Source organism: Rhinoderma darwinii, chromosome 2 (genome assembly GCF_050947455.1).
Source record: "Rhinoderma darwinii isolate aRhiDar2 chromosome 2, aRhiDar2.hap1, whole genome shotgun sequence".
Taxonomy (NCBI): Eukaryota; Metazoa; Chordata; class Amphibia; order Anura; family Rhinodermatidae; genus Rhinoderma; species Rhinoderma darwinii.
This window is the reverse complement of record NC_134688.1, coordinates 411,654,761-411,674,220: the sequence shown is the minus strand read 5'-3', so window position 1 is coordinate 411,674,220 and position 19,460 is coordinate 411,654,761. Positions and strand designations below refer to the sequence as shown.

Sequence of the window (19,460 nt, the reverse complement as noted above, 5' to 3'; positions counted from 1 at the left end):
AGCCGTTTTTCATTGACTCCATTGTAAAACAGCTCCAATAACGTCCGTAAAAAACGCTGCGAAAAACACGAGTAGTTACAAAAACTTCTGAAAATCAGGAGCTGTTTTCAGGCGAAAACAGCTCCGTAATTTCAGACGTATTTTGCTACTGCGTGTGCACATAACCTAAGAAATGAAATGCGAAACTTTCTGATGAGGAAAAACATTACATGGATTTTACTTTTTAATAAGAACAGGAATTGCATGTACATGTTCACACACAGAAGATGTTTTCCTTTGTGGAAGTGGCCTGAAATTCACTGCAAAGTCCACACTAGAAAGGTACATTCATTCGCATAGTTGTGGACCAAAAACCCAGAAAAAAGTCTGAATTTAAGAATTAGGGTATGTTCACACGGCTTATTTTCAGGAAACGCTGAACGCCTCCAAACATCTGCCCAATGATTTAAATGGGAAAAATGGCGTTTCCTTCCCTCGGGGCGTTTTTTACGCGCCATTTGTAAAAACGGCGTGTAAAAAACGCCCCATAAAAAAGATGTGCATGTCACTTCTTGAGCAGTATCTGTTTAGCCTGTGAACATACCCTTAAGAGAAAAAAAAAAAAACAACAAGATGTTGGCGGTGCTGCAGATATACAAGGCAAATACGCCACGTGACTGAGCCCAAACCGGCAATGTATATGCCCCATATCTGTGTAGACAACTCCACTATATGTATTAATCATTTAGATATGTGCTCTGTTATTTAGGTAATTTTGTAATAAAACAATTGAACAGATATATATATACACATATATATATAATCCATAATGCAATGTCTTCCTCAGCTGGGTCTCGAACCCGTGTCCTTTTACTTTCAATGTTCGTCGCCTTGCGCTCCAAGCCCCGCCCCACCAGGCTGCCCTACTGCCCCCGTCTGACAGGAGCGGCCGCTGACAGCGTCGTAGTAATAAACACAAGTGAAGCCGTTTGCGCCATCTGTATTTTTTACCCCCCTCACCCTGGCGCTGTGCCCCTCTCTGCCCTCACCTCAGCTGCTCTTAGAATGTGCACGTATAATAGAAATAAGGTTATTACATGGCGCTCCAGACACCCCGTCGTATTCCCATAGTCCCGGCGTACACATATATATATATATACACACACACACACACACACACACGAAGTACACACGTCACGTATGTTAATGAAGCGTGTCCGACCGTGTATAATACATTGCGCTTATCGCTCACCTTCTAGCGCGAATTTTCAATCTCCCCAATACTAACAAATAATATATTGCTAAATATGTGGTTATTCTGACGATACTGCTACTCGTAATAAATAACCCGATATGATGACGTATACGTGCGGCATATCGCCTTGTGTATGGGGTGATATATGGTTCAGGTGATATAACGTTGTATACATCCGCTGATAGATTCACTTTTTTTAACGAGACTGAAGATATGTAAAAGCTGAAAGAAATCCAGGCGCTAAAAGTAGTTTTCTTGTGAAAAAGCCGCTTATTTTGAGGTAATTTAGCAGGAGATATGCCGGGGGGACAGTCGGCCGGCGGTGCCGGGACTCCTGGTAGTGAGAGGGGGCCGCCTAGTGAGCGAGCAGCAGGCGGGAGAGATGGAAGCCAGTTCCCCCGTTAAAATGGGCGGATTGTGAGACAAGCGAAGCCGGGGAGGCCCCGCTCCGTGCCGGCAGAGGGAAAGGGGGAGGGTGGGTGTGGAAGTCCGCTCCGTGTTTTGCTCTTGCTCCCTCCCTCCTTTCCTTTCCCCCTCCTCCGCCGCTTGCTCCTGAACTCCAGCCCCCTCTCTATCAGCCTCTCACTCCGTCTCAATATGTCTCAAGATGGCGGCCAATGCGGGATCGATGTTTCAATATTGGAAGCGCTTTGATTTACAGCAGCTGCAGGTCAGCTCCGTTTTCTTACTTCCTCTCCTCCGCCACCCTCTCCCGCTCCCTCCCCGCCTTCTATCTGTCCGCTCCGATCCCCTCTGCACCGTCCCTGAGCAGGGCAAAACCGCCGCTTTTCTGGCCGCTCTCATTGATAACGTTTTATCAGAAATTGATCCTCTTTGTTCAATTCATCGATCAGCCAAGATGGCGCCGGCTCTGTGGCGCCGCTCTTCTCTTCCTGCTCCCTCTCCCGTGTTTCCTCTGCCCGCACCGGGACACCTCTGCCCGCTTTCCAGCCTTTAATTCTCTCGCATCTTGTTAGAGCTTCTCCAAGTTTATATTTTTTTTATTGGACTTTTTTTTCTAGCTTCTTTTATTGAACTTGCCTCCTCCGCTGGTTGTTGTGCATGATGATGCTGGTGGCGCTGTGGTGCCAGGCTGCGCTCCTCACCCCCTCCTCTCTCCATACACACAGACACACAGCTCCTTCCCTCCTCATTCCTGCTCCTGCTCGCACTAATCCTCACCCTGCATGGCGAAACTTTTATTTTTTATTAAATAGACGAAATGTTTTCATTCATCTCTTCCTCCCTGCGCGGCCTCTTGTCGGGCTTTACAGCCTGTGTCGTCCTCTGGGGGTTTTGCACCTTCTGGACCTGATTTCTCTCAGAGAACTTTAGAATTGTTGGTTTTGAATGTTCTGAAATTTTATTTTGTGTATTGTTTTATGGATTTATTACCTTGGGAAATGTATGTTGTATTTGTGGGACGCCAGGTTTTATGGATGAGGAGAAAGTTTTAAAGGAATTGCTGAAGCCGGGCATACACAGGGCAATTCTAGTATTTTTGACTAAAATTTTAGTCAGAATTACCTCACGACATTCCCTTTCGTAAAACCCATGTTTATGGAATTTTTTTTCTATATTATAATTTTTCGCCTTCTCGGTGACTATCTTCTTATAATCGTGTTGCCCTCAATCTTTACATATAATATATGTGGTTTTTTTTCGCCCCTGTTTGAGGCACCCGCTTACCAAAAATATGCCCCTTGTATGGCCGGTTATATTCTGCAGTAGAATGTTTTTTTAACTCTTCTTTTGCTGTTCTGACGCCTGCTTGCCGTCGTCTGCCCTTTGGGTTTCTTTTTAGCTTGAAGGTAAACTTCAAAAGAGGATTGCTTGCAAAATAATGTGTAACCCCTCCTGATATTCTGCTTTATTATTCATTCAGATGCTTTTATATTCCGGGTTATTTCGATTTACATACTTTATGAAGAACGACCTCCTTCCATTCATGTTCTGTGCTAATCTCTTGGTATTTGTGGATATTGAATTGTGTTTGCCAAATTCTGAAAATATTCTTATTATTTGGTATTGTACACCATCTTGTTTGTGGTATTTACCGTTGTGACATTGACCCTTATTATTTTTTATTAAGGAGCTTTGATGTCCTTTTATACATTCATGAAATCTATTTGATATTTAGTATTGAAAGGCTTCAGCGGTATATACTTCTATTTCGGGTTTGTTTAGTGTTCCGCCATATGTTACTTTTTAAGGCTGTAAATTGAGGTGGCGCATTAAAATATGTGGTGACCCAGTTTAGACTATTGATGGTCCTGTGAGATCTTGTTGTTACCAGCGTCTAATGTGGCTAGCCAGGAATTTAACCCATACGGCACCACGGAAGGGCCTATCATGTCATTTTCTTGGGGGTACTGTGGCCTTGAAAACATTTTTATTGGTTTCCTGATGTTTCATGACAACAAATTAACCAGAAAGTGCAGAGCCCTAATATATTTATTACAAGAAAATGTATTTTACATAAAATTAATTAAGACATGGGACTTTTTTGTCTTCTTTCCTCTGAGTGGAGCACATTTTGCATAGATTTGCATGTCATTATAATGCTTCAGAAGTGTCTATCTGTAACACTTTCATGTGCCTGGAACAGCGTGGATGTGTTGGATATTTTTGCAAAGCTTGAAAGTTGTGTGTGTATTTTGTATTTTTTTTTTCTCCCACTAGTAGCTTGCTTAATGTGGCTGTCAGTAACCATTTAAATGGCTCAGTCTCAAAGTAGAGATCTTTGCTATAGAGTCATGGTTAAGATCAATAGACATTCTCATGAACTTACAGGGGGCAGTAAAAATAATCTTGATTGCCTGTATGGATTTTTTTGTGCCTCTAAAGCCTTAGGTATTGAACAACATAGCAGCTAGAAGCCATGGTTGTTTGCTTGTGCTGATATTTTGTGTGTGTATACACAAACAATTGTGTTAAGTGGGGGGGGGGGGGGGCATAACGTGTACTTTTAGTTGACGTATGTTTTTAAGAATGTATAGAGTTTGAAGTTTGAGAAGCACATTTCATGGCTTGTGTTTAAGGATTGTTTAACTCTGAATTATCTACACACTAAATAAGATTGCTATTGTACCGTGGCCCGATAGATTCCTTTTCCTTAGTAACAACGAGAACAAAACATCATAAATTATGCATTCTCTAAACTGTGCTGTAAGCTTCCATAAAAAATGCCTTAAAAGTAGCCTTTAAGTATACCTCCATACGTAAAGGTGTGAGGGTTAAACGAAGCAATGTTTATAAAATGGAGATCTTGACATAATTTTGGTAAGCAGGAGACTATTTATTTTAAGGACGCCTCAAAAATTGTGCTTTGTGCAGGGAACAAAGATCATTGTTTTCTCTTTTGTTAAAATGAAACTCATTAATCATTGACTGAATGTACAAGGTGGAAGGTCCTTGAATGCGTATGATCACGTTGGTCTGCATGGTTTCTGGAGGGAAAAAAAAGCAATCAAACACCACTCTAAGAAAGGATCAAAAGTTCAAAACACTTTAACATCAAGTCATTACAGTTCAGCAAATTAAACACAAATTACAGAGTTCTGAATATTCAAATACTTTTTATATGAACAAAGATTTGCTTTGTTTTCCTTCTGTCAAGAATATAGGGATAGCAGTGGGTTTAGCGGTAGTAATTTCCATTCTGTAAATATTGTCTGAATGGTTTTACAAGAAGAAAGGCTTTATCAAATGTGTTATGTTCACTCTATATAATAGATCCTTAGAGTACCTGGTGGAATACTTCACAATCAGATCCAGATGCTGATTTCCAAGATTGTAGGTTATTACATTTCCCTAAATGTGTAAGGAGGTTTCTACATTTGGTGATTTTTTTTTTTTTTGGTATAGAAATATCTATCTTTCTATGTGTCCTCTTTTATTAATGTAGGTCACTTTCACACGACCGTATTTTGAATCCGTATTTATAAACCACAACCAGGAGTGGGTTCAATATGGAAGAGGTGCAAATCTTTCAATTATATTTTTTTGCTATGTAGGCTTCACTCCTGGTTTTGACTTCCAAATACTGCCTTGTGAAAGTGGTATATGTTAATATAGATACATATAGATCTTATCAGTCTCTCTTAACATAGTGATGTTGGGAATTCTAAGCTCTCTGCAGATGTGTCAACATACTGTAAGCATCTGAATTTCACTTGCAGTCTAATGACTGCCTAAGCGCCTGTTCACATCAGCGTTGCTTTCCGTCGGGGGAACCCCTCAACGGAAAGGCAAACGGAAACCTTATCTTCCGTTTGCGTCACCATTGATCTCAATGGTGACGGATACTTTGCTAATGGTTTCTGTTTATCACCGTTGTGAGTTCCGTGTTTTTTTTTTTTTTTTACTGAATCAATTGCGCTGTCAACTGCGCTATTGTTCCATAAAACAAACGGAACTCTTTCACAACGATGACAAGCGGAAACTATTAGCAGAGTATCCGTCACCATTGAGATCAATGGTGATGCAAACGAAAGCTAAAGTTTCCGTTGAGGGGTTCCCCAGACGGAACCCCTCAATGGAAAGCAATGCGGATGTGAGCACGGCCTAAGGCCTCATTCACACGGCAGGGTTTCCCGGCCGAGTGCCGGCCGTTCATAAATCGGCCGGCACCCGGCTGCATTTGGAATAATAGACCCCTAATGGGGCTATTCACACGACCGATTTTTTTGATGGCCGCCCGGCTCCCATAGAAGTCTATGGGGCCGGGTAATACACGGCCATCACCGGGATGTGTCCCGAGTGATGGCCGGTTTTTCCGGCGCTTGCGCTCTATCTCCTCCTCACAGCGCAGAGTGCATGTGAGGAGGAGGAGTTGATGCCATTCGGACGAATGGCTGTACACTGTGTGGCCCGGCGACACCTTCGATGGCGTCGCTAGCAGTTGCTGCTGCTGCGGCTGCTACTACTGTAGCGACGCCACTATAGCAGAGCAGGGAGGTATCTCCCCGCTCTGCTATGTGCTAGCCCCACTTTAGCTCCTTGAAGGAGCGGAATCCCCGTGTGTTCGGGGATTCCGCTCCTGGACAGAGCGCTTGATGTCTCTGTCCATATCTGGGCAGTGACATCAGGGGAAACTCCTGAAGCGGAATCCCCGAACACATGGGGATTCCCCTTCAGGAGTTGCCGCTGATGTCACTGTCCAGATCTGCCCTGCCCGGCCCGGAACGGATGCAAAACTTTATGCAAACCGGCCGGGCAAAATGGCCGATTTTACCGGCCGACACTCGGGCTCGGGCGGGACCCGGTCGTGTGAATCCCGCCTAAGACTTTAGTCTCCTAGCAGGTTTGCAGGGTAGTTATGGGTAGTTTGAAATACCTACTAGCTCTGCATGTGATCACACAATGTGGAATTGCTAAGTAAGCATCTCTGTGTAATCTTAATATTCATGTCTAAAGAAAGTTTTCAGTTTTTGTAAATACTTTCAGCACTATGAAGTTTGCAGGTAACTAGTTAGGGCATGTTCACATGGCGCTCAAAAATAACGATTTGTGAAGCGCTCTTTAAAATACAGGCTTTTTTTCCATGTTTTTTTTGGCGCACAATTAGGATTTCCATTGACTGGGAACATTTAGTGCGTTTTACACATCGAAGAATTGACCTGACGCAGCTTTATTACATAGCACTTTTTTTAAAAAATACGTTTACATAAAAAAAACGTGTTGTATAAACTAACGTTGAGCTTTCCCATTGAGTTCAATGGGAAGGTTAATGAAGCGTTTTTTTTACGTGTATTTATGCGCGTAAAATGTGCCAAAATACACGTCAAATACACGTGTGTGCAGGGCCGTTAAGGGAAACCTTTATTATGCACTTACTGAACATCCACAGTTGTGATCTTTTGCACATTTAAGTGTCTTTAAAAACCATATATACGCTCAAATATGCTGCTAGTGATGTGGCATGGAGCTCCCCCACTGCCTTATCTTCGAACAATAAAAGCTGCAAAACTGCTGGAGTGTGTTTACATGACATGGCAGACTTGTTGCAAAAAATTCTGTACCTGTTCTGTTCATCTAAGCCTATGTTCACACAGAGTTTTTTTGCAGGCAGAAAATTCTGCGTCAAAATTCCATTTGGCATTTTGAGGCAGATTTTGATCTGCCTGCACGCCATTTTCCACGTTTTTCGCTCTCGCCCATTGAGCGCCATGGTGAACGCAACAAAATACACTTTCTCTGCCTCCCATTGATGTCAATGGGAGGTCAAAGACGTAAACGCCCAAAGATAGGGCATGTCGCTTTTTCCCGCAAACGTTTTTCCGTTCGCGGGAAAAACTCCTCCTCCCATTGAAATCAATGGGAGGCATTTTCAGACTTTTTTTGGCATGTTTTCAGACGCGGTTTCCATGTCAAAACTCCGTGCGAACTGGGCCTTAATGGGCTGCAGAGACCGCCCCATGTATAAAATAAATTTTTAGTCGCAGAGATCGGTCATGTTTTTATACCAGTTTTGCTAGTGCGTGCTAAAGTTTAGGGGAAACACAGACACGCGCGCTATTGTGTCCGGTAAAATCACGGACACGCCGACAGAGCCTATTGAAGTCAATGGGTTCCATCAGCCGCCGGCGGTGTCCGTTGTTTAACGGAACAGTTACTTCTATTATTATCTTGTTCTGCTCCTCTGATGGAGCAGAATGGAATGTCACAGCGCAGATGTGAACGAGTCCTAGTCATACTGCTGCAGTTTTTCTGTAACCACAAAGTGAACCTAGTTTTAGGAAAATATAAATGTACTTTCATGTCTAGGTCACCACAGATTTTGTTTGGTTTTGGCGAAATGGAGTATAGAACAGTGGAATGATAAGCAAGCTCACATTTAGCAATATCATTATGACCAGTTGACCTCTGTTAAGTTATGAACTGTCCAGTATAGGCCTCTTGCTGTAGGCAGGCATGATTCTTTTCTCTGTCCCCCTTTTATTGGCCTATGTTTAATGACCGTAGGTTTGTGTGCACCGTAACCAAACTTTGACTCGCCGTGAGATTACACACCTAGGTGTTAGACTGACTGAAGTCATCAAAGTCCATTATCATAACCTAAACTGCTTGCAGACATAGGAGGTTCTGTATATTGCAGCCATTACTGAGCACATATTATGTCTTTTGATCTAGAAGACAAGTGCGACTTACATCTGATAAATAAAATAAGTCATTATATTATTTATTAAGGTTTGATCTCCCAAACTTATTCTAAAGGTTTGTGTCTTTCTAGTGTGACTGTGTCAGATGGTGCAGCCGGATAATGTTTACCTGGCTTGCCAAACATGCATATCAATGTCACTAGTTCCCTGAAGCACTTTCCAGTGTGTGTGATGCGGTGGGTGGGCGCTGCTCTGCTGAAAGACTTGGTTGTCAGTTTGTGAATGGAGCGAGAACAGAGAGGCTTTAATATTATACTTGCATGTATATATACATATGAAGTGCTGCGTGTAGAGAAGGCAGTGTGAGACATGGTAAAGGGAAGACTAGTGGAATGGCTGACGTGTATTAACTCCTGCAGCAGTCATTTGTTACTACATTGGTGTAAATGAAGCCAATCTTGGATTTCTAGCACTTTATTATAGTTTTGAAGTTCACACATTAGAAGAGATTCTAAGGCCTCATTCACACGGCAGGGTTTCCCGGCCGGGTGCCGGCCGTTCATAAATCGGCCGGCACCCGGCTGCATTAGGAATGATAGACCCCTAATGGGGCTATTCACACGACCGATTTTTTGACGGCCGGAAAATCCGGCCGTCAAAAAATAGGACATGCTCTATCTTTGCCCGGGCACCCGGCCGCCCGGCTCCCATACAAGTCTATGGGGCCGGGTATTACACGGCCATCACCGGAATGTGTTCCGAGTGATGGCCGGGTTTCCCGGCGCTTGCGCTCTATCTCCTCCTCCTCACAGCGCAGAGTGCATGTGAGGAGGAGGAGTTGATGCCATTCTGACGAATGGCATCGCTGTACACTGTGTTGCAGGGCCGGGGTGTACAGCAAGTGGAGGGAGCGCTGCGCTGGCTCCCTTCCCCTGCTTGTTAAAAGCACCCTGGCTCGGCGACACCTTCGATGGCGCCGCTAGTAGTAGTAGCAGCAGCAGCTGCTGCTGCTGCGGCTGCTACTACTGTAGCGACGCCACTATAGCAGAGCGGGGAGGTATCTCCCCGCTCTGCTATGTGCTAGCCGCACTTTAGCTCCTTGAAGGAGCGGAATCCCCGTGTTTTCGGGGATTCCGCTCCTGGACAGAGCGCTTGATGTCTCTGTCCATATCTGTGCAGTGACATCAGGGGAAACTCCTGAAGCGGAATCCCCGAACACATGGGGATTCCCCTTCAGGAGCTGCCGCTGATGTCACTGTCCGGATCTGCCCGGCCCGGCACGGATGCATAACTTTATGCAAACCGGCCGGGCAAAATGGCCGATTTTACCGGCCGACACTCGGGCTCGGGAACGACCCGGTCGTGTGAATCCCGCCTAAAACTCAAGTATCCAGGAGCTGATAGATAATTAGAGCCAAATATTTACCTGTGCAAACCTTGTATAAGTAGTATTTGTGATTGTGTTTGAGCTCTTTATCTAGATTTTAGTATAATCCAAGGAGTTGAGCGTTACAGCTGAGGCTTCGTACACATCTGCGCTAGGGCTCCGTCCCATCGGAGCTTTACGTTGGAACGGAGCCCTGACAGACACAAATGGAAATCATAGGTTTCCATTTCCATCACCATTGATTTCAATGGGGATGGACCCGCTGCCAATGGTTTCCGTTTGTCTCCGTTGTGCAAGGGTTCCGTCGTTTTGACGGAATCAATAGCGTAGTAGACTACGGTATTGATTCCATCAAAACGACAAAACCCTTGCACAACGGAGACAAACGGAAACCATTGGCAGGGGGTCGTTACCTAGCGCAGATGTAAACGAAGCCAAAACTGGACATACTTGATGATCAAGCTACGTATTAAACAGATTTGCTGCTTCCCATGTTTTATTTTGTGTCACTGCCAAAGGTGGAAATGAAATACACTTTTATTTTGCTCATAAATAGTTACTGGTTGTCTAGTAGGCAAGCCTTTGTTTTGACTTTAGCATAATCTTTGTATTTCAAAATGGTCTTGCCATTGTTCCATGTCTACACTTTGAGAGGGTAATTTAATACAAGTGTGTATATTATATTATCATCCTCAGTTGAGTTTGTGTATTTCCAGTGCAAGGACAAGCTACACTAAGTCCAAAATAACATGGCTTGACTTAACATCTGATGCTCATGAACATTAGGCAAATTTCAGATGGCTTCACGTTGACCACTCTGAGACACATTCCACATGGTTCTGCTATATCTAACTCAGATCACTATAGAGTTCTATGTTGCAGCCATAATACAGAGCCTAATATGTGACACTGTGGGGTGTTTTGCAAAACTGTAGGTTTGAGGTTTTAAGGTAAAAGATTTTTTTTATAATTGAAATCAATGGCAAAAGTTTGGATCCATCTCAAGAAATAAAGGCAAAAATTAACTTAATGTCAAACTGATAACTGTAATTTTTGACAGGTCTGTGAGGTTAAGTTCACACTTGCGTTGTATAATCCGTTACTCTGATCCGCTTTTAGATCAGAAAAAGGATAAAAACGAATCCGTTAAACATCCCATTGAAACAAACCTAACAATCTGTATCCGTTTTACATTGACATCAATGCTAAAAATAAACCATCTTTTATTATTTTTTAAAGGAGAAAAAGTGCTGTACTCTGCACTTTTATCTTCATCAAAAAAGCAGATAACGTCCGTTATGTTAGTCAACGGATGCAATTAAAAATCCCATTGATTTCAATGGGATTTTTAATGGATTCAGTTTTATTCTTATTCTGATCTAAAAACGGAACTTAGTCTGAACTTAGGCCCCATGCACACAAGCTTGCTTTTGCGCCCGCAATTCCCATGAAAATCCACAGGAGAATTGCGGCCCCATTCGTTCCTATGGGGCCATGCACACGACCGTGGTTTTCACGGTCCGTGCATGAGCCCGGACCACAGAAAGAACAGGCAAGCCTTATGACGGCTGTGTTCTGCGGTCCGGGCTCATTGAAAATAATGGCCGTGGCCATGTGCACAGCCTGCGTTATGCGGGTGGCTCGCGGCTGTCACTCCGTGGCCGGCCGACCCGGAAATCACAGCCGTCCACATGGCTACGGTCGTGTGCATGAGGCCTTAGCCTGAGCAGAAGAAAAGCAGGATTGGTCTTCCATGCTTCTAAAGAGCTACATACTGGGATAGATCTGTCATAACACCGGTCTTGCTAGAGCATTAGATTGCACTTGGCATACTGGTCACTGACCGCCTAGTACCCAATTTGGACGATAAGGCGTCCACAATCTGCTACTGTGTATGGGAGCAGAAATGCTGGTGGCATGTATGAATTAGAAGACTACATCTACTACTAATATCTGTTTAAAGGGCTGTTGCCATCTCAAGCATTTATAGCATATCCATAGGATATGCAATAAATATCTGCTAGGTGCGGGTGACACACCTATCTTGAGATCGGGGGATCCTTGTGCCTGACTGGTGGTGAGATGGCTGCTGGTCACCTCATCCAGGTGCGACTCAATGGCAAGGTGGCTGGAATTATGGAAACAGCCAAGCTCCCTGTTCTACGCGGTTTCCAAACCTTTATGGAAATTAGGGTATGTTCACACGCAGTGGTTTCAGATGTAATCGTGCTGTTTACGCCTTGAATTACACCTGAAAAACGGCACCATTATGCCTCCAAACATCTGCCCATTGCTTGTAATGGGGTTTACTATGTTCTGTTCCCACGAGGCGTAATTTTCCGCGTCGTTTTCAAAATATGGCGCGTAAAAAGACGCCGCGTCAAAAGTAGTGCAGGTCCATTGAAAAACCGCTCCAAAAACTGCCGTAAAATACGCAGCGAAAAACGCAAGTTGCTACAAAGTCTGAAAATTAGGAGCTGCTTTTGCTTGAAAACAGCTCCGTGTTTTCAGACATTTTTGAGTTTGCATGTGAACATACCCTTACAAAAACGGTGTAGGTCGGCAAGCTTGCCTATTTCCGTAATCCCAGCCATCTTGCCACTGAGTCTCTGCCTAGGTGTGGCGGTAATCTGCCATCTCACCAAGCTGCGTTGGGGACCACCAATCTTGAAATAGGTGTGGGTTCCAGAGCTGGGACCTGCATTTAGCAAATGTTTGTGGTATATCCTATGGGAATTCCTGCAGGGAATACCCCTTTAACTTTTGTCTATACAGTGGATCAGGAGCTCTCCACTAGAAAAACTGCTACGGTGACCACTATTCAATTATGCATGACCCTCTTCAATGAACTGTAAGGCGGATGTCTATCTGAGAACTGGGGTCCTCTGGTACCCTCACCTATTGGGTATTTATGGTTTATCTTGTGGACATGCCATAAATGTTTAAGATGGGAATATCCTCAACACAGCATTTGGACCTATTTAGATGTTGGTTTTGAAGGATGAACAACCGGTTCAGGACCAGGCTAATTTAGAGCCTTCGGGACCAGATACCGTTTAGTCATTTTTTTGCTTCGTTCTTTCCGTGAGCAATTCAGGTTTACTTAATCATGATGATTGCTTCTTTTTTTTTTGTTGAAAATAGTAAAAATAAAGCTAAATATATTTTTTTTACTTTTCTGTCTAATTTTTTTTTTCTGGTAATATAGTGCTACCCTAAAATAGACATACATTTTGATATATTTACACAATTGACGAGGGGTCATGTAATTTTTTGGGGGGTCATATTCTATTTTTTTTATTTTTTTATTACTATGGGCGGTATTTTCAAGGTCAGAAAAGACCTTTTGGGGACCATCGTTATTTAGTTGTATTAATTTATTATATATTTTTTCTAACACTATAATATTTCACGGTTACCTGGGCAGCATCAGGGAATTTCTGCCAAAAAAACCACACAATTGTTTTGCAGTTTTTCGGCTGAAACGTCCGTTGCAGAAATCCTGCACCGAAAAATTAAAAAACTTATATACTTACCATGACGACGCGTCCCTCTGACGTTCTGCAGCCCTGGGATGACTTTTCATCCCATGTGACCACTTCAATCTGTGATTGGCTGCAGCGGCCAGATGGGATGAAGCGTTCATCCCAGGAGGCTGGCCTGGACGAAGCACGGAATTCTGGGTAAGTATGAGATTACATTTTTTTTCCCGATTTACGACAGAATCACTGCTTTTCCGGCTAGATCACATCTGCTGTTTGCTGCAGATTTTACCTCCCATTGAATTCAATGAGAAAAACACGCAACAAAAAAAGCAGCTCTTACAAACAAAATTGACATGCTGCGGATTAAAAAAAAAAAAAAAAACGCACCGCAGGGCAATTTCTGAGCATTTTTTCCACTTCTTTACACAGCCTGTGGATGAGACTTGTTCCAATCTCATCCACTCTGCTGCTACTGTATTATGCTGCGGATTTTCTGCAACTACATCCATTGTGGAAAATACGCAATATTTACACTACATCTGAACTTACCCTTATAGTGACTTTTGTCACTTATAGGGCTGGGCTGCATCTAGTTAAATCAATCCACACCCTCCCACACACACGTTTTTGCGATCATGTGACCAGTCTCATGATCACCAGGACCAATACAGGCAGCGTAGGTGCCCCTATTCTATACACAGCGCTCATATCTGAGAAGAAAGAAGTGACAACGGCTTCTTATATTTAGGAGACGGCTGGGAACCTGACATTCAGCTGCCTGATTGCTCGAGCAGCCAACTAATCTCGCTGGAAAAAAAACAAAAACAGAACACGTGAAGGGATTGCCCTGCGGTATTGATTCTCAATCTGCAGCATGTTAACCAATCTATCTGCAACATTTCCGGACACACTAATTCTGCCACATTTTCAATCTGTCTACAGAGGGCCTTAGACTTTGTAGAGACACTCCCCTTTGACGTGGGGAATGGTATAGGCCTTTTTATACCGGCCGATAATCGGCCGCTGCAGCGAGCACCGATTAGCGAGACATCGGTGCTCGTTTGCTCCTGTCACACAGAGCTGTGGAAGGGGACGAGCGGTCGTTACTCCGATTGCTCGTACCCATATGTTATGTCAGCAGCACGTCTCCCTGTTTACACAGGGAGATGTGCTGCCGACACTGATAATATTTTACTTTTTAAAACTAAGATCAGCAGATCGAGCATTTGCTCGTTCATCTACTGATCGCTGCCCTTTTTAAACAGAGCCATTATCAGCAACGAGTGTTCTATGAACACCCGTCTGCCCGATCGCCCAGTATAAAACCCCCTTAAAGAGGCTGTGTCACCACATTATAAGTGCTCTATCTCCTACCTAATCTGATAGACGCTGTAATGTAGATAAGTGGTTTTTATTTTGAAAACGATCATTTTTGAGCAAGTTCTGAACAATTTTAGATTTATGCTAATTAGTTTCTTAATGAACAACTGGGTGTTTTTTAACTCTTTACCAGGTGGGCGTTGTAAAGAAAAGTGTATGACGCTGACCATCAGTGCCATATACTTCTCTTCATTCATGTTTAGCTGTACTCACAGCACCGCGTGATCTCGCGAGGTCACGCTGTGCTGTCACATACTCCCACGGTAACTTTACTGGAGTGTCTTGAGAGTGACTAGACATTGCCTCCAGCCAGGATGCGATATCTATTCATACTCCCGGCACTTCGGTAAAGTTTCTGTGGGACTTTCTCACAGCACAGCGTGATCTCACGAGAACACGCTGTGCTGTGAGTACAGCTAAACATGAATGAAGAGAAGTGTATGATGCTGATTGGTCAGCGTCATACACTTCTCTTTACAATGCCCACTTAGTAAAAAGTTAGTCATTAAGAAACTAGCATAAATCTAAAATTGTTCATATCTTGCTCAAAAATGATTGTTTTTCAAAATAAAATCCACTTATCTACATTCCCGCGCCGATCACATTATGTAGGAGAGAGGGCACTTATAAACTGGTGACAGAGCCTCTATAACGCCTAGTTGTGAATTGATTCATGCTGTAAATTTATAGGAGGAATAACGAACGAATGGCACAACGCAGAGTTCTCAGACAATATGTTCAAGAGTTATTTAATGGGGATTACAAGTATTTCCTAAAATAGACATCTCGGGAGCTCTGACAGGTCCTCATTTTGGCTAAATTTAGCTGGCAGTAATACAGATCCATATGGGAGCATTGTATTTTGTGTCAAGAATAGGGTTGGATCCCATCAGAACAAAGAAGGAAACCCTAAAACAAATACTGAAAGTAGTTGCAGTATGTATGTGTATATGCAAAAAGTGTAGACATTAGGAAGATATTTCTCTATTTACACAATGCAATGTTTTAGACACACCGGTCCTTCATCACGCCGCCATTTTTCTTTTTCCTCCTGTCCATATCTGATCTTATTCTTTGTACAAATGTCTCGTATGGATCTGTAAGTGGCCTTAGAGTATCACTTAATTGTGATGCAGTTTAAGCTGCCCCATAACTATAGATAAAGCTGGTAAAACCATACTGCTTCTATGGAAAGCCACAATCTCTGGTTTTACATGGGGTTTTTAATGCTGTAGTGTTTTCCCCATTGATATGAAGGCTGGCGCTCCATGGCGGCAGTTATCTGCAATTTCCGTTAAAATCGTGGCATTACCGTGACTCCTGAACAACTGACCTTGCAAAAAATAGTCTGACATTGGATTGTTACTTGCAAGTTTTACTACATAAAATAGAGCCACGTATATGTTTATACGTTCTCAGGTACTTTGCAAATGATCAGGCATTGTTATTTAGAAAGCATGTTGTTTTTCTGTTTCACTGTGTAGAATAAAGTAATACTTGAGCCCATGATTACATGCCTATCTTTCTGAAATGACCTGTGAATAAAAGTTTTCATTCTTGCTTGATATCCTTATTTTTCTCTGTCGTTTTGATGTTTTGTTGTTTTTGTTTTTTTTTGTTTTTTTTCTTAATGGTTTTGTAAACCTTTTTAAACACTTATTTTTTTATTTTAGTGAATACATTATTATGGTGTTTAATGCAACTTTTTTTAAAAAATTTTGTGTCTTCATATAAAAAAAAATAATTATTATTTTACTTTTTGAGATACAGCTTCTATGTTTCCTGCTTCCATAGAAGCTTTATCTTGCGCTGAAACCCGAATCCATCAGGTCAGCCGGACTACTGGCCTCGGTGACAGCCCATAACTTAGATGTGATCGAGAACGGGTGGATCCTGCGTGTCAGGCACGCAGGACCCGCGGTCACCGAAGCAGTCAGTCCCGCTGACATGACAGAAGCTGTATCTTGTTCTGAAATCTTAATCTATCTCAAAGTAAAAAATATTTGAATAAAAAGAAATTAAAGTTTCATCAAACACCATGATACATTGTTTTATTTAAAAAAAAAAAGCGTTCAAAGGTTAACATAGCTTTTCATTTATATTAATATGGCGGAATTGTCCTGAAGGTGAAGCAGTATAGAGTCTAGTAACTGGAGGCTAGCAGATTCCCTGTCATTACTTATGATTTACTAATACTTTACCACTTTTAGGCCCCTCGTGCACGCTGCAGATTGAATGCTAGCAGCAGAAACAACCAGATTCAGATGAATGGAGCTGTTTTTCAGTGTCAGATATGTCTGCAAAAAAATCTGCAGTGTGTACATGGGCCCTTAGGTATTATTTGCAAATGCTCTTTAAGGGTACAACACTAAACAAAATAAAGAACGTGGTATCCCTTATGCCCTTTTAGTACCTATGCTAGTTTGCAGGTATGAAAATGTAAATTAACTGAAAAACTGCTGGTAGAAGAGAAGTTATTCGGTTTATTTAGTACCCCATGAATATTGACCGTGGTAGCTAAGGATAGGGTTCAATGTCATGAATTTCACCATTCACCACATTTTAAATCGGACCTATTCCTTTTGTGTTTGTAAATAACACATATAGATGTGCACAATAGCCGCGTTCTAGATCTGCTTGCACTTTTACATGTAGATTTCAATGCAAATTTTCAGTTGAAATTAGTGAAATTTGCAATAGACAGGGAATGCTGTGAATTTGACTACAGTCCACACACAGTGAACAATGCAGGATCACTATGTGCACACACACACACACACACACACACACACACACACACACACACACACACACACACACACACGTTACTGAAGCGTCTCGACAGTAAATAGACATTGCGTCCAACCAGGACGGGATGTCTAGTCACAATCCCGACAATTTGGTAACGTTTGTATGTGACTTGCAGCACATCGAGATCACGTTGTGCTGTCGTTTACAGCGAGATTACGCTTGCTGTGCTGTAAGTCCCACACCAACGTTACCGAAGTGTCAGGATTGTGAATAGACCTCCTGTCCTGGTTGGTAGTGATGTCTATTTAATGTCAAGACGCTTCAGTAACAGTAATGTGTGTGTGTGTATGTGACTGCTCATAGTGAACAATGCAAGATCACTATGTGCTGATTACATGAATGGAGAGAAGTGTATGACGCTGATTGGTCAGCGCCATACACTTCTCTCCACAACGCCCACTTGGTCAAAAGTAAACACACGCCCAGTTGGGCATTAAGAAAGTCATTAGCACTTATAACGTGGTGACAGAGCCTCTTTAAATATCCCACACGATGTGAATGGAACTTTAGAACCTCAGCAAGCGCCTTCCTGTGCAATGGCATCTGTGTAGAATTTTAAAAAAAAATTCTATTAAAACGGTTTTCCAATTCAACAGGAAACCTTTTCTTTTTTTTTTTTTTCTAAGCAAAAGCACAAAAACAATAAATGGAAGCTTTATGACTGCAGCTTTATGTATCCTGATACTATTAGAAGACCTCCCATGCAATAAGTTATGGAAAATAGTTAATGGATTTTTTTTTTTCATGTGCTTCCTATAAAAAAAAAAACAAAAAACTGATTGCTGCCTTCTCAGTGGTTTTTAACCAGACCCTCCTCTGACTAAATGATGACATGTCAGAAGATGTTATCGGTGGATTCCATGTGTTTGGACCCAGTCCAGGAGTCGCCTTGTCGGCGTTTTGCCTATGACCAAATTTCCCATGGAGCGGTCTATAAGGCAATGCAGGCTGGAATATGGAACAGGGTTTTAGCACTTTAGAATCTCAACTAAGATGTGAGAAATACATCTGTACAATATGACGTTTGCCATTTGCAGATTTTCCCAAGTTCTCTTATCTCTATTCCACTTGGGCATAAGTGGAGTTGTCCATTACTGGAAATCTCTTCTATATTTCCCCTTTTGGAGCAGTAGCATGTCTCGGGAATTTCCAGTGAGCAAACTCTACATGTACCAAAAAGGGAATGGGGCACTTCAGAAACTGAAGCGAGTAAAAAAATCTATTCCATACATCTGTATGGGGTTATTTTTGCAGCATGTGCCTGGATTTTTACAAGCCCCAGACATTTTAGTAACAAATCTGCTGCGCATGAACATCCCTCAATAGGGTGTCGCTGTCCCAGGTTGAGAGCTGGTTCAGGTTCAAGCTCATGGACTCCCACCGACATGGCTTGGAGAGTATGGCCCGAGGGAAATAACTTGTCACTGTGATCAATGCTAATGTCCATTTCAACACTTACGCTTGGCTCATAAACAGTCTGTATTATGTTTATACTTCTATTCCGGTATTGACTATACAGGTGTGCGAGTAGTGGGCTAAGGTGAAGTCACCCATCCTGTAAACTGAGTGAAACGAAACAGATGGTGCTCCTTGTCGAGTGATTTATTTTTCAATACACAAGAGCGCTAAAAACACTGGAGTGTTGTATAAAATTCATCCTTTACCCTTTTTTAATGTGAGTATAAAGTGGTGTCTCCCGTGAGCTCGTGCTTTAATTCTGCCGGCGCCATTGTGGAGCTTGTAAGCCTGCATTGAGCCTGGATATGAAAATAAGCTAATAATGATAACTTGCTTTTAGCAGGCAGTTCATTTGTTAAATATAACACTGAATAACATGGCACAGTTTTTTTTAAGATCAAAATATTAGTGTTGAATTAAAAAATAAAGTGAATTAATGATCTTGAATATTACTCTTGTGGTAAATATTTCCTATGGGCAAAACTACAGTAAGGCCCCATTCAGACCGCAATTAAGGTGGCTGCATTTCAGTGCATTATAGCCAACCTGTAATATGGGCGCTAAATTGCAGCCACGTTACGCTGTTTGAATGCGGCCTAATC

The 19,460-nt window shown here is 42.4% G+C and overlaps 1 protein-coding gene across 3 annotated transcripts in view; it reads left to right on the top strand.

Annotated features, from left to right (window-relative positions):
• The first annotated feature begins 1,658 nt into the window (after positions 1 to 1,658).
• The window catches only part of CUX1 (cut like homeobox 1), a 356,348-nt gene continuing 338,546 nt past the window's right edge, over positions 1,659 to 19,460 (top strand). For 2 of the 3 annotated variants that reach the window (XM_075854199.1, XM_075854198.1), the window contains exon 1: positions 1,659 to 1,904. In XM_075854199.1, coding sequence (XP_075710314.1) covers positions 1,842 to 1,904 — 63 coding nt within the window. In that variant the 5' untranslated portion in view covers positions 1,659 to 1,841. The remainder of the gene's footprint in view (positions 1,905 to 19,460) is intronic. The other variant, XM_075854200.1, reaches the window with a different exon arrangement.